This window comes from Rutidosis leptorrhynchoides, chromosome 1 (assembly GCF_046630445.1).
Source record: "Rutidosis leptorrhynchoides isolate AG116_Rl617_1_P2 chromosome 1, CSIRO_AGI_Rlap_v1, whole genome shotgun sequence".
NCBI classification, from domain to species: domain Eukaryota; kingdom Viridiplantae; phylum Streptophyta; class Magnoliopsida; order Asterales; family Asteraceae; genus Rutidosis; species Rutidosis leptorrhynchoides.
The window spans coordinates 32906978-32922690 of record NC_092333.1 but is presented as its reverse complement, the minus strand read 5'-3'; the positions used below and the strand labels follow the sequence as shown (position 1 = coordinate 32922690).

General features: G+C 35.2%; 2 protein-coding genes across 2 annotated transcripts; one reads left to right on the top strand and one right to left on the bottom strand.

Annotated features, from left to right (window-relative positions):
- Positions 1 to 2664: 2664 nt before the first annotated feature.
- Positions 2665 to 3363, bottom strand: LOC139855397 (uncharacterized). The gene is made up of 2 exons (XM_071844640.1): positions 2853 to 3363; positions 2665 to 2735 (listed from the first exon to the last, which is right to left on the bottom strand). Exons 1-2 carry the CDS (start codon positions 3361 to 3363, stop codon positions 2665 to 2667), a joined length of 582 nt encoding a protein of 193 aa, XP_071700741.1.
- Positions 3364 to 8686: 5323 nt separating this feature from the next.
- On the top strand, positions 8687 to 12959 carry LOC139858642 (ATP-dependent zinc metalloprotease FTSH, chloroplastic-like). Its single transcript, XM_071847475.1, has 5 exons — positions 8687 to 10178; positions 10976 to 11222; positions 11971 to 12154; positions 12342 to 12516; positions 12622 to 12959. Exons 1-5 carry the CDS (start codon positions 8904 to 8906, stop codon positions 12841 to 12843), a joined length of 2103 nt encoding a protein of 700 aa, XP_071703576.1. The 5' UTR covers positions 8687 to 8903; the 3' UTR covers positions 12844 to 12959.
- Positions 12960 to 15713: the final 2754 nt, after the last annotated feature.

Sequence of the window (15713 nt, the reverse complement as noted above, 5' to 3'; positions counted from 1 at the left end):
AACCTGTACGAATGCGCTAGTGGTTTTATATTTATATGCATTTGTACTATTTCTACCCTTGCCATTCAGTGCGACTATGGCCGGACGCAGGTTCTTCCATGGCCAATGCGCGGATATGTTTCCTAACCGCAGCATCACATTTCCATACGAACGGTGCACCAGTTGTGCGTTGGTGCACTCCGCCAACAGCTTTCTTTCCTCATCGTCAAGGGTGGGGGTTTTGTTCACATCCTTTGCCATATTTTCGCACCAGATAAGAGTTTGAGGAAAACTGGCCGCAACAACAGTTTGGTCAATGAAAAAGAAAGTTTCTTTCCATTGACCCGCATTCGATTTGGGGGTTTTTGTGAAATTTTGACGGGCGAAGAAGGTAAACCACGATTTGTGGTGGTTGGCTAGATGGTATAAATGGCAGAAGACCTTCACTAAGGGAACCTTGTTGAGTGCAGCGCACCACATTTCAAACAGCACAATCTTTCCTATCGCATAAGGGTGTAGTTGCCCTAATCCTACGCCGAAGTGATCTAAAACGCCTAGAAAGAAATCCGACGGGGGCACCCTAAAATTACCATGCTTAAACGCATGCTCGTATATGGCTACCTTCTTTTCTGGTGGTGAATGAGCACGTTGGTTAGACAAGGGTGGCACCGGATTTTACTGTGCTAGCGGCGGGTATTGTTTCACTAATGAATCAATGTGCCTCTGCTCTATAATGGACTCTACACTATCTACATACGTCTCGCTAGCCTTAGTCATTTTCTATAGAGTGTTTGGAGAATTACTAACCTTCGGGAGTGGGCCGGAGTATTCGAGATTTGATCGGAATTGAAAAAGGCAGCGTATTGGAGAAGCAAATGGCAGGAGAGTAGAAATGAAGGTGAAGGGCGTCTATTTATAGTGTGGATTGGAAGTCTTGGGGTGAAAAGGTCTCATCCTGGCTGTACACGTGTTACGCGATCAACGGGTGGCATTTTAAGTGCGCACGTGGATGTCAGTTGGGTATGGTTACCTATGAGCGCGTGGCTGACACGCGCCTGCCAACTGCCACTTTATGTCTTGTCAGCCGAATGGTCTTCTTCGACAGTGACATGCATTAAATGACCTCGAAACGCACGCGGAACATTGAATGCTAGCGGTTTTCTTGTTTTTTCTGCTTAATAGTTTGATGTCATATGTCTTGCGTCATATAACATCAAACTGGGGGGACATAATGATACCGCAACCCGCATGCGCACCTCATATGTATGCGGGCGCTTACTAGTGTGCGTATGAGTGTGTTTGTGTGCGTTATGCGGTATGCGGATTCGTATCTGATGCCTTTGTTCTCGGTACAGCGATTACTTGGCTAACAAGTAAATATCTTTTCCATAATTACATCCGTGATTCGGGGGAGTTTTTTATGGAAAGGATTGCCAATATCTCGGATGGTTCTAGAATTAGGGTTTGTCTATATATACAAACCCTATCTATCATTCTAAGCATCATCACATTACGTAACTATCATCAGCCACACGCCTTACGCAATTAAGCATCATTCTTCGTCTTTTCAAGGTTAACAGGTTAGTTCTTCATTAAACTAGCACCTACAACCTTATTTGGGGCCTTCTGATCAGCGATCGCTATCAAAGGTGGACTTAATCACTTGGCCACCCCGCCGACATCATCATGTCGACCAGGGTTATTCACGGTAGCCGGACCGGAGAGCCTTGTTCTAAGATCCTTAAACCCCAGTAACGCATTGAGCAGACATGTTAAACTCTATGGTAAAAATATGCATGATCAAGATTGTAGAGGGTTTCTGAAAATTCTCTTCCCCTATACTTCACAATCCTGTCTTTGACTGATTCAAACATTAAATTGTTTTTACCTTTGTAATGTAGAATTGAAGAATTTGAGCAGGAAGGTGAAATGATTAATTGGAGAAGATGAGTAATGAAGGTAGATGAAAATAGGTTAAATGTAATGGAAGAAGCAGTGAAAAAACCTAGAAGCAAGCGTGCTATGTAATTTTGTGAGTCTCAAAGTCCTATTTTAAATGTACAGACTTAAAAATTTGCTATGTAGTTGTTTTTATTATTATTCTTTTTTTTGTTGAAAAAAAATTAATTTAATATATAAGTAGATTTAATTTAATTGAAAATAATTTTATTTATGGCATTACCTATATCCCCTCACAATTTTTTTATATTCTTTTTTGATTTTTTCTATAGAAGAAAAAAAAAAGATAATTATTGCATCATCATTTTAGAATTTTAATAAAACTTATAGAAGATTCAACTTTCCAATACATAATATACAAAAATTTTAAAGCATATTTGGAGATATATGTAATTTCCGAATTCAAAGGGGGAAATATAAAATTGGCCCGTTACTTTGAGTAGAATTAAAGAGTATAAAGGGTAGAATAAAAAGGTACAAGGTTTTTCATTCGGGCTAATCGGGAGGGCCAGTATTCCGACCCTACATTATAATGTACGCAGTTTAGCATGATTACTCTGTGGTTGTTTTCAACCCATCCGTGACGACCACTAAATATTCGTTTAAGATGGGATTATGAAGAGTTTCGGTTTATTTTCTCAGTCGTAGTAACATTAGAGATATGGAATTATGGGTGCATAATACCTCGCTGAAAACTATTTTAATACGTAGTAGTAACTAGCAAGTTTAAGAACTCCTGATCTCTAAGTCGTCATACCAAAGTTCAGAACAATTAGACACATGCTCAGTCCTCAGATCTATTTTATCAATAGAAATGAATTAATGAATATATAATATGTGACAATGATATAGATCTTAATTTGAGAGTTTGTTCAATAACAAAACTCTAGTTCTTATTAATCTTCTGAAAATACATTCCAATTCAACTTCCAAATCTTCAACAGCACTCTCCACAGCTTCTAATCTCTCTATCGCTTGTCGAACCGCTTGCACGTCACACTTATCCCACCGGCTCAAACTATTCACCCTCATAAACTTCGCTTTCGCTGCAACTATCCCATTAAAATTTATCGATCTTCTAGCCTTAGGATTTGGACTAGGCATAGACATGAGTAACATAAGTGACTCCACAAGCGAAGTTATCGTTTCCCTAACATCATCCAACACATGAGATACAACCGTTAGGTTATCATCATCACTGTCGTTGTTTGCAGTTGTGCTGTTTTTAGTTATCTTGAGGGATTTTAGTCGTTTTAGCATTTGTTTCCTCAAATCTTTTCTATGGAGATGATATGCTGACAATTTCTTTTCGGATGAAGATGTTTGAACACCTAGTGTGATTCGGTGAAACGTGGATTGTAGTTCTTGGATGTGAGTTTTAACAAGAATTAGTATGTCTTTGGTTCTTCCACACGAATCTAACATCTTTAATGACGATTCAGAGACCCTTTGAATGGCGGTTTGGTCTTGTTTGTGATTTGAGATGGTTCATTTGAGGTTAGGCAAACCGAGCAAGTCATTTACTGAATCGTGCAAGTTTCTCAAAGAGTAGAAGTTTAAGGTTGACATGTTGGATTTTGAGGACATTAATTTGAGTGTATATGGATATGGATCCTTAATTTTCATAAGCACGTATATAGGAGTTGAAAATATAAGGACCTCATAATTTTATTATTATGCAAGATCTGATCGTAGATATGAAAGGAAAGGGATTGGAAAGTGTAGTTATTGATATGTACGTTGATGACAAATTGACAACAGCTAGAATAGATTCACTAATTAGTTTGTCTCCTTGAAATACATGAATTGTGAGTGAGATATGGCAATGATAAATTTGTTGCACGAGGGCATGTGTCCATGAGCATTTGCATGTGAGGAATTATTCGAGACAGATATATAGGAGGAATGCACCGGTGTCTTTATTCTTTGAATTTACAATATACTAATATAATCTACTACTAATATGCTAATAAAACTGTATCTATAATTCTATATGCTCATTACAACCATTTTTAAACTTATCATACAACAATACAACATGATTTGAAGTTTTATATATAGTCATTTTCAGCCGGTTGACCTGTTTAGATCAGTTATAAATAACCTTAAAAGATTAAATAAAAAATGTAATGAATACATCATCTGCTATGGGAGAGAGTGCAGGTGAGAGTTAATTCGCCTATTATAGGCACAATCGTATCCAAGTAACATTATAAACACAACTAGGCTGTTTGATGCTGTTGTAATCCATAAGTACAACTTAATTTTTCAATTATAGTGTTCTTATGAATTATGAAAGATGATTAATTAGTTTTAGTTATTCTGTTTTGGCATGTAATGATACGCATCCTAAATCTACCGAACATTTTTGCGAACTGTACATTGTGTTAAACATCAATGCAAAACTCAAATGTTCCATACTATGATCTCGCAGGTGGGAAATAATCTCGCGGTTGGGAGGTTACCTTCGCAGGTGGGAAATAATCTCGCGGTTGAGAGGGTCAAGGAATTATTATCATCTAAATATACTAAAGTTAAAATTGATTACTGTTTTGTTTGTCTTGAAATGGTATTTCTCAATTTCGTTCATTTTTTATTTTGGAACTGTTAGATGTTTACAAAAATTGAGTTTGAAAGTAAAGAGCTGATTTCCTAGGTTGCGAGATCCACTTTGTAGTTGTGAAGTTGTCACCACCTAATCAATTTAACAACCATTTTATTTTCGTATTCTTAGGATTATTAGTGAGTCATGGGCAATAGTTAGTGGTTTTGTTTTAATTCCTTGTCTTTATTAGTGGTTTAGGGTATTAATCAATATGTCCCTTTTAATGTCCTTTAGAAATTTTTGTTAGGATTAAAATAGATCGGATGAATGTCAATTTTGTCTATATATTCAAGAAAAAATTGACCGAATTTAATTATAAAATGAATGGTTATGATTAATTAATGGGGTAAAATTGAAAGTTTAATTATATTTATTAATTACTTTTTTGCATGCGGACAATTATTTTTGGACATATTTAAATAGTAAGTTGATCATTTATTTTAGAACGGAAAGATTAATAAAGTAGTGGGGTATTGGCTAATGGTAGTATCGATTTAGTGGTAGGTTGTTTTTTAAAGAGTTATTCGTAACTTTCATTTGTACCTTGATTGATAATTTATTACATACACTTTAACTCTGCATTTTATTCATCATTTTAGCAATTAGCTTTTATTAAATGGTATCAATCTTGGTTAGGCGTTTTTGATTCTTGGTTTAAGAGGCGGTTTTCTTTGGTTCTTTTACTTAAATATAATTAAAAAATATTGAAGGAAAACTTTATTTTTGCTAGCAACATGGAGGTCACAAATGAAAATAGTGGTAGCATGCAATACAGAATGAAGAAACTTGTAAAGAGCAATTACAAGTATTGGCTTTTGTTGTCATACCGTTCATTTACGTTTATTGATTAAAATTACTAAAAATGAGAAGGTTTGACCTTTGGGGCGCCCTCAAAACCTCCGGTGAACTGAATGTCGAGGTCTTTTAAGATGTGTGAGAGCATAGGCGATTCTAGTCTTATAGTTATGGGGTCTAAAACCCCACTATTTTAAAAATAATTTAGTACAATATATTTTTCAAATTGTATATATTACACCATTAAATTTAACTATTGAACTTTATATATTTTAAAAAATTTATGGATTTTTAAAGGTTATCAACCACTATTAAAATTCATAAAATATAATTAGCTTTTTGAAAAGTTTTTTGAGAACCCAAGTTCAATCCTAGAGTCGCCAATGGCGGAGCCAATGGGGTAGCTTGTGGGTGCTAAGCCACCCCCAACTAGCCCAACATTGTTGAGTTTACATAAGCTCAATTAATTTTATGTAGACTCTTCTTTTATGTTTGTGATATATTCTGACTAATTGCTCAATGAATTTTACTTCAAGCCCAAAAGATAATTAATTACCCATACAAAATTAACTTTACTAAACCTGTAGAACATCACGTACTCTCTTTTACTATTTAGGAAATAAGAAAATCATTATGATATGTTGATCCGTTCTAATCTCTCAGTGTGTTTTGTCTTATATTTTTTCTATATAATATATAATAACTTACATAAAAAATAACTTATAATTAAATTATATAATCTTTTTGTTTATTTATGAATATCTTAAATTTTATTACTCATTTATTCTATCATGAATATAGTCATTTATTGTCGTATTTTGTTAAGTTACTATTTTATATTCGAATAAATAATAGCATCAACTGATTTGAGTTTACGATCTAAGATTGAATCATGGGTGGAAAAACTACAGGTCTCAAAAAATAATTATTGAATTTTTGATTAAAAAAAATGATGATCAATTATAATAAAAAGAATATAATGTAATAGAAGATGTTCTTAGTAAAGTACAATCATAAGGGGATAATGATAATATTATGGTGGATTCTTTATTTCTTTACGGCTGAACTAAAATAAGACAATACATAAACTTTAAAGGAATTTTAGTTACAATCATTAGTTCGCAATTCAGAGATGATAACATTATGAGCTATGTGTAATGTGTTTAATCATCTAGATTTAAATTTGAATTGAAGGTTTATACGATTGATATTATGGATGAAATAATTGAATCATTCTTGCTAATATGCTATGAAGATAGAAATTTATATTGTTAATATTTAATTATCGAGTAAGCATCCCCTAACTTGAAATCCTGGCTCCGCCCCTGAGAGGCGCCAACTATGTGGTAGAGTTTTATTTTTTATATATTTATTTTTTTAAACTTCCGTGCAAGTCGAGTATTTGTTTCATTGTTTACTCACATAGAACACGTGCTAACATGGATACATACGTTTCTTAACAATATCACAAATATATTCGGGATCAGGAACCAGTTTGAGTCATCTATATCTATATCTATCTATCTATATAGTCTATTAAACCTCTAAAATATTAAGCTAAATTACCTTTACTTTTTATAATGATGATCTCATAATTATATATTAATATAATTAGAAAAATAATACAAAATCTTTTATAAAAGGAAATATTAATCTCTCCTAAATTGTAATTTTATTTTTCCAAAAAAAAAATTAAAAGGCATTTATTATTATTATTATTAATTATTATTATTAAAAATATAAATATAAATATTCAACTTGAGCGAACTTTATGTTTTTAAAATCAACGACAAGTTTCTTAGTCGGAATCCGTGGTTCCACGGGACAATAAACTAAATGACTTCAACATTAACATTCACTTAATACCTAAAACATATCATTAAACAATTTCGTTTAAACAACTCCGTGTTTCCACGGGTCATTTCACTAGTTTCTTAGTAAACGAGTTCATTTAGAATGGTAGATAATCTGAAAATCAATTGACAAATAGATACTTATCATACATTTAGAGCACTCTTAACCATGACATACTGTCATGGTATCACTTACTGCCACATCAGCGTCACAGCAGCACCTTTTTCCCGTCACTAACCAACCACTAAACTGCTAACATCCATGACGTACCCATCATTTGGTCCCACCTCTATTTTTTTATATTTAACTTATATATTATTAACTTATATATAACATTTAAAATCCTAAAAATAAATATTTTATTAATAAAAAAAACATTACAAATTCCTAAAAATAAAAAAAATAAATTACAAATTCCTAATAATACAAAAAAAAAAAACATTACAAATTCCTAAGAATAAAAAAACATTACCGATACCTAAAAATAAAAACATTACCGATTCCTAAAAATAAAAACATTACAAATTCCTAAAAGTAACAAAAAAAATTCAATTCGACCCGATCATGTCGTCACTCACGTGTCCCGAATCGCTACTGTTGTGCGGGTAGTGAGGATGGGGTCGAACGCAGAATTGTCGGGTCCAAATACCAATACAATACAACTCGGTTCGTTGGCATTTGAGTTTGGCTCTCCCGACAATTTCATACAATTCTTTTTCGGTTGTAATAAACTCGAACTCATCAGTTTCTTTATCACAGTAAGCAAAATCCGAGGTCTCGAAGTCAACATTTTCGCGTATGTAGTCGAACAAACGCCCCGTGTCTCAGTAGGTGATATCAAGTGACTCGAACGATTTACACTGTCCGTCCAAGTACATCTTCCAGTTTTCGCTTAGTTGTCCCGCGTACCATATATCCATCGAACAAGTTAAATGCGTCATCGAAACAGTTAAACTCGAACGATTGCAGTGTGTGTTTATGTTTGATTGCAGTGTGTGTGTTTATATATTTTTGAAGAGTGTAGTATGTTTCAATTCATATACTTGTATATATAGAATCAAAGTATGGATTCAAATTTATTATTGTTCAGCACATTAACGTTCAAAAAATAGTAATATGAAATAGTAATATGATCCGTGAAAGAAAATGTCATGCAACGAAAATCTTGAGTATGGGGTCCAAGGGCGGTAGCAACGGCGGGTTGCTAATATCGTCGCCGTTGAAGCACGGGTCGAAGAGCGGAACCAAGGACGTACCGATAAGAGCACTCCTACAATACAATTTTAAACATTTGCCTCGAAGAATTTGTCTCATCTTCGAAACTTGTAGAGATGATAGAAAAATATCTTCGAGAGTTGAAACTCCAATACCGCTCCAGTGATTATTCGCTGAATCGAAAATTAACTAGAATAGTCAAATTTCACTAAAGTCAACCAAGTCGAAGATGTATTTTGTTAGAGGTTGAAGAAACAAAATCTCACTTGAAAAGCATAATAAAACAAGTTTAGATAACAGGGTGATAAAATGAACACGTTGATCAAAACCCCATTCCATCACTCATAAACCTATGGCTTTCATTCCTGCATGAAACCCTTACACCCTTCACATAAAATTCAAGTTTTATTCAATCTTTTCCCACCTTTATATAAACACTTAATTAGTAATTAATTGATCAATATTTTAAAACATCACAACCCAAATAACTTCATCAATGGCGTCCAATTTCTTTGGATCCAATGTCTTGCTTTCAACCCCAACACCCAAAACCCATAAATCATCATCAAGAATTAAATTTGTTATTCCCCAATCAATTCTTAACCAAAACCCCAATTCAACAAAAGCATTAAATCTTCAATCAAAGGCTACTTTAGCTGCTATCTTGTTTTCTTCAATTACAGCACAACAAGCCCTAGCTGACACTAATTTATCACCTCCACCAGAAACCCCACTTCAAGTTGAGCTAATTAAACAAAACCAACCAACAAATTCATCACCTTTTTCACAATCTAATGTTCTTACCGCCCCAAAACCCAAAGCTAACCCTGACCTACCTGAAGGTAGTCAATGGAGATATAGTGAATTCTTGAATGCTGTTAAAAAGGGGAAAGTTGAAAGGGTTAGGTTTAATAAAGATGGTGGTGTTTTGCAGCTTACCGCCATTGATGGCCGTAGAGCTTCAGTGGTTGTCCCAAATGACCCCGATCTTATTGATATATTGGCGATGAATGGTGTCGATATATCGGTTTCAGAAGGGGAATCAAGTAATGGGTTGTTTGGTTTTATTGGGAATTTGTTGTTTCCATTGTTGGCATTTGGTGGTTTGTTTTTTCTGTTCCGCCGATCCCAAGGTGGCCCTGGTGGGCCAGGTGGGCTCGGCGGACCAATGGATTTCGGCAGGTCGAAATCCAAGTTTCAGGAAGTTCCTGAAACCGGAGTTTCGTTTGCTGACGTGGCAGGAGCCGATCAGGCTAAGTTGGAATTACAGGAAGTTGTGGATTTTTTGAAAAACCCTGATAAGTATACAGCTTTAGGAGCTAAAATTCCAAAAGGGTGTTTGTTGGTGGGACCACCAGGAACCGGAAAGACCCTTTTGGCTAGAGCGGTTGCAGGGGAAGCTGGTGTGCCGTTTTTCTCATGTGCGGCTTCTGAATTCGTTGAGTTATTTGTGGGTGTTGGTGCATCTAGGGTTAGGGATTTGTTTGAAAAGGCGAAATCAAAGGCACCTTGCATTGTGTTTATTGATGAAATAGATGCAGTAGGAAGGCAAAGAGGGGCAGGTTTAGGAGGTGGGAATGATGAAAGGGAACAAACGATTAATCAGTTGTTGACTGAAATGGATGGTTTTTCGGGTAATTCGGGTGTTATTGTTTTGGCTGCTACTAATAGACCTGACGTTCTTGATTCGGCTTTGTTGAGACCAGGGAGATTTGATAGGCAGGTGACTGTTGATAGGCCTGATGTTGCTGGCAGAGTCAAGATTCTTCAGGTTTGAATGTTTGATCATCCTGCATTCCAGTTTATCACTAACTACTGAATACTGATGTATAAATGCAATTACTTGAATTGATTAGCCTTGGGCAACAAATCATATTTGTGTTGATTATAGTTAGCTGAATTTCGTTAGCATAAATGAAACTGATTATGTAGATGTGGAGGTGGTAAAATAGGTTCGCCGGTGAGGCGAGTTGGGTAACGTGTCAAAATGGGTCACTTTTAGTGCGGGTTGTGTCCCCTTTACTCTAAATACTTTTGGCCCTATATTGTTAATTTTTCTTTTAACATGTAAGCTTTTGTTATTTGGCTTCTAGCGATATTTAGGAGATTCGATGCACTAAAAGGTATACTGAGGAAGATTTACGACTCGATTGCTTTAGTAACATAACTACATAAGCTGTATGCATATGCTTTATATTTTGGTCTGGCTCATATGACCAGTTAGAGATTAAACATAACCAAACTCGACTCTTTCTCTAGTGAATAAGTTAAATTTGCCACCTTTATGCATATGCTTTAGGACTAAGGGACAAGTGGAAAGCAGATGAGGGGTTCTTTAGTGATTGTATGTATGGATGCGCGTTTAAATACAACAATAGTTACTTTTGATTGTTTAGCTAGAATTAAGAGTTTCTGATTATTTAGGGTCTGAATAAGTATGCGGGTTGTCATAAACAGTGAAAATCACATCAAAAACACACATCCAAACATCTCCTCAAACTTGTTCCTTCTTGATATGTCAAATATTTTGTATCAAACTATGTGTAAGTTTTTTGTATGTGGTGACAGGTGCATTCGAGGGGGAAGGCACTTGCAAAAGATGTTGACTTTGATAAGATTGCTAGGAGAACCCCGGGTTTCACCGGAGCTGATTTACAGAACCTGATGAATGAAGCCGCAATTCTTGCAGCCAGGCGTGAGCTAAAGGAAATAAGCAAAGATGAAATAGCAGATGCTCTCGAAAGAATCATTGCTGGGCCCGAGAAGAAAAATGCTGTTGTCTCTGAAGAAAAAAAGAAACTTGTTGCATATCATGGTAACTACTTACTCATCATCTTTCTACTTTTCCATTTCCATGAAAGAATATTCAAACAATATTCGATGACTGATATATGCTAATTGGTGCTTTTCTTTTTGAACCTCTTTGGTCTCGTGAGAATTTGTTATGTTTGCTATTAAATTTTTGTTAAGCTAAAACCGTCTAGTTGTGCATCGCCATGGTTGCAAATGACAGTTGTGGCGGCTGTTGCGGCGTTTGGGTGACTAGCCTGTCCTGTTTCACCTAAAACCGTCTTATTAGTCGGTTTACGCTAAAAGTTAGGTCAAAGTCAAGAAAAGTCAGTCACCGTCGGTCAAAAGTTGACTTTTTGTCCGGCCTTGTTTTAGTGTAAATGAAAATCTATAAAAAGTAGTTGGGAAAAACACCGACCTACCTAGTATCCCTTAAAGCTAAATCAATAAAAACACTATAATCATAAAAAGATTGTAAAAAACCTATATAATTTAAAAGTCGACGTTAGTCAATGTATGTCTTGACACCGTATCGACCGATTCGACCTTTCAAGGTCCTGACCGACTCGTCTTCGTCTCGCGTCTTTTTTAACATTGTGCATTGCCGGATGCAACATTTCAGTTTTTGGAGATTTTGTTAGCTAATACGGAGTAATACTTGGCTGTCCTCGTTGTATGGTGTGACTATTGAATTCTTGATGTTATTAATGCTTGACCATAAGGGTATTTTAGATTTTTGTCTAAGAATTAAAAACATTGTTTTGAATTTGCAGAGGCTGGGCATGCACTAGTCGGCGCCCTCATGCCCGAATACGACCCTGTAGCAAAGATATCTATTATTCCTCGTGGTCAAGCAGGTGGTCTTACCTTTTTCGCCCCTAGTGAAGAACGGCTCGAGTCTGGTTTATACAGCCGAAGCTACCTTGAAAACCAAATGGCAGTTGCTCTCGGTGGAAGGTACAACACTTATTCCTCAATCTTTACTAAAGGAAACCGAACAAATTGAACAAAATGAACCGAATAAACCGAAAACGGAACCAGTGAACACGCCTAGCAATTTTAGTTTTTGTTAGTTGAAATCTTATCTCATTGATTCATTCCATAATTATAACATGAAAAAAATGCATGAATTTGTTCTAAACAGGGTTGCTGAAGAAGTTATTTTTGGAAAAGACAATGTTACAACAGGAGCATCAAACGACTTCATGCAAGTCTCTCGTGTGGCACGGCAAATGGTTGAGAGGTTTGGGTTCAGCAAAAAGATTGGTCAGGTAGCAATTGGTGGTGGTGGTGGTGGAAATCCGTTCTTAGGGCAATCGGTAATCAAAAAAAGAAAAGAAAAAAAATCATGCATATATATACTTCATAGGCTATCCTTATATTTAGGTAATATTCCGTCTTCTAAATATTGAAGTAATTTGCAGATGTCGTCCCAGAAAGATTATTCCATGGCTACCGCGGATATTGTGGATGCTGAAGTGAGGGAGCTTGTTGAAAGGGCATACGAGAGGGCGACAACAATAATTACGTCTCAAATTGATATTTTGCATAAGGTTGCTCAATTACTTATCGAGAAAGAGACGATCGATGGAGAAGAGTTCATGAGCCTTTTCATTGATGGCAAAGCTGAACTCTACATTGCCTAAATTTCAGCATATCTTTACGATTAATATGTAAAGAAAATGGACAATAAAAACCAAGTATATATAGACACTTTGTAAGTAGTTTTAAATGTTTGATAAATAGAACTGGATCACGTGCACTCACTTGTGACAAGTGGTTCCGCCTCTGAAAATACTTGTAGATTCGAAATTTGGATTCTAGAAGTAAAAAGATACAAGTTTTTTTTTGCCACTATAGTTTACCCGTAATGACTCCGGGCTAACAACAAAAAAGATTGATCGTCCTGGATTATTTAGTTTGAATAGCTAACTTTTTATACGTTTTCAACTCAGTAAAAATTATTTGCTACAAACTTTTACAAATTTTACTCTCTATAATCACTACATCATCGATAAAAATTTATCTTTCCCCACGTAAACTTTTTTTGATCGATTATTAAAATTCATGGAAAATTTTGTGTTATTTCGCAAAAATGAATAACGTATTTTCACCATTCCAAATAAATTATACAGTGTGTATATTTACATATCCGAAATTGACTATTATTAGACACATTTTAAAATTTATAAGGTTATAAGTGAATATAATAAATTAGTTAGGGGATTAAAGTTGCAAATTGAGAGAAGGTCTTCTTTTCCCCATAAAACGAAATATACCCAAAACCTTAATTAACGTTCAAAAACGTACTACTAAAACCCCCCATTAAATTAAATTACAATATGATATCAAAATTTAAATTTAAATGTGCGTAGAAAGCAATCTTTTTTTTTTTTTCCGGCAAAGTGAACATATATTAATTTTGAGAAAACATACAAGGGTCGGAGATCGCCTAAGCCCAACAGAAAATCAAATACAACCAAGCCTAAAACAACAAAAGGCTATCACAGCCTGAACTCAAGGTTTAATATAAAACCTATCACCGATAACAACTAAATTCCATACATCTGCTACTCTATTGACACCTTTGGAATTCTTGATTCTAAACGTGGACAATTTAAGCCGAATGAAACTATGAATCACATGAACCAAATCCTCCACGGATATGCTTTTATGGTAAAAGTAATCTTGTAGCAAAAGTAATTTATAAATAGTAAGGATATTCATACTATTATTTCCATATATGCGACAGGGATGTGTCTATATAATTCTCCAATTGTTAATACTTCCTATTTAAGTATTTTCTTTCCCTTCAACATCCGCTCAACGATAACGGGAATGGTTTTATCATTAAGTCCCGAAAATTCATACGACCTAATCCACACCGACATCAAATACAATTCTCCTGCTCCAGTTTTTGATCCGTTAATGTCGTGGGCAGAAGAAACTCACTGGTCAATGGACGATTTATCCTTTCATGGTCATCGTCTTCAAGGTCATATTCAAGGAAATGATGCGCCGATTGCGATTAAAAGAAAAAGACAATGCGTCGGATTAGCTGATGTAGACGTTGTTAGGAAGTTATGTGATGAATTCGACCTAATTGCAAGTGAAATCGAGTCGCTACCACCTGCACCGTTTGCGATTAGACGAAAAAGAAGATATTTTGGATTAGTTGATGAAGACGATGAAAGTGAAGTGGTCAGGAAGTTATGTGATGAGTTCGACCTGGTTGCAAATGATAAGAAAGGGAGTGAAATCGAGTCAGCTCCACCTGCGCCGGTTGCAATTAAACAAAAAAGAAGATACTTTGGATTAGTTGATGAAGACGCAGTTAGGAGGTTATGTCATGAATTCGACCTGGTTGCAAATGATTAGTGAAATCGAGACGATTGGTGGTGAATGTATGAACCAGTTTTAATTACTCGTTAAAAGTGGTGGATGAAAATAATACGAGTATTAGTCCCTGTTGAAATATAGTAATGTATTTCTAGACTCATCTACATGTATTTAGGAATAAAAAGATTAATCTAGAATTATGTAGTAGTATTAGATATTAACTAGTAGATATTTAATTAGAATAATCTAGATTAGCAATTGCTAGATGATTCTAGCCAACTTAGGAGGCCTATAAATAGGCTAAGATGTTTGCAAAGTTGATGTACACAAACACAAACACAAACACAATTCAATAGCAATAAAGAATTTCTTTCTAAAAACTAGTCTTCACCATTTCTTCTATAAAAATCCCATCATAACATTTAAATCAACATCCATCACTATTATATAACATCTAAATTAAAACTAATCAATTAATCTAAAAACATAACAATTCTATCAAGTGGTATCAAGAGCCGTGTTTGGGCGTTCATTCAAGTACACCATGACTAGCGTTGGTGCATACAATATTTCCGTCCCCATCTTTGATGGCGACAACTATGATTTTTGGAGTATCCGAATGAAGACATATTTCCAAGCACAAAGCTTGTGGGATATTGTCGAAGTCGGGTTTACAACTCCAAAAGAAGTCGAAACTCTGCCCGCGGAAGAACAAGAAAAATACAACAAAAATGTTGTAAGAAATGCTGCTGCGCTAGGCTATATTCAACAAGCCTTGACACCGTCTATCTTTCCACGAATCATGGGAGCTACGACAGCCAAAGAGGCGTGAAAGATCCTTCAAGAAGAATTTCAAGGAAATGTCAAGGTGAGATCTGTTAAACTACTAACTCTAAGACGAGATTTTGAAAATTTAAATATGAAAGACACCGAGACCGTTAAAGACTACTATTCTAGAATAAAAGAAATTGTAAATCAAATGAGAGCCTATGGAGATAATATAACTGATAAAAGGATCGTAGAAAAAAATACTCATCAGTATGACAGAAAAATACGATCATGTCATTACCGCTATTGAAGAGTCAAAAGACATCGAGACTCTGTCAGTAACGGAATTAATTGGCTCTCTTGAAGCATATGAGGCTATACTGAGTCGGCGTAGTGAAAACTCACTTGA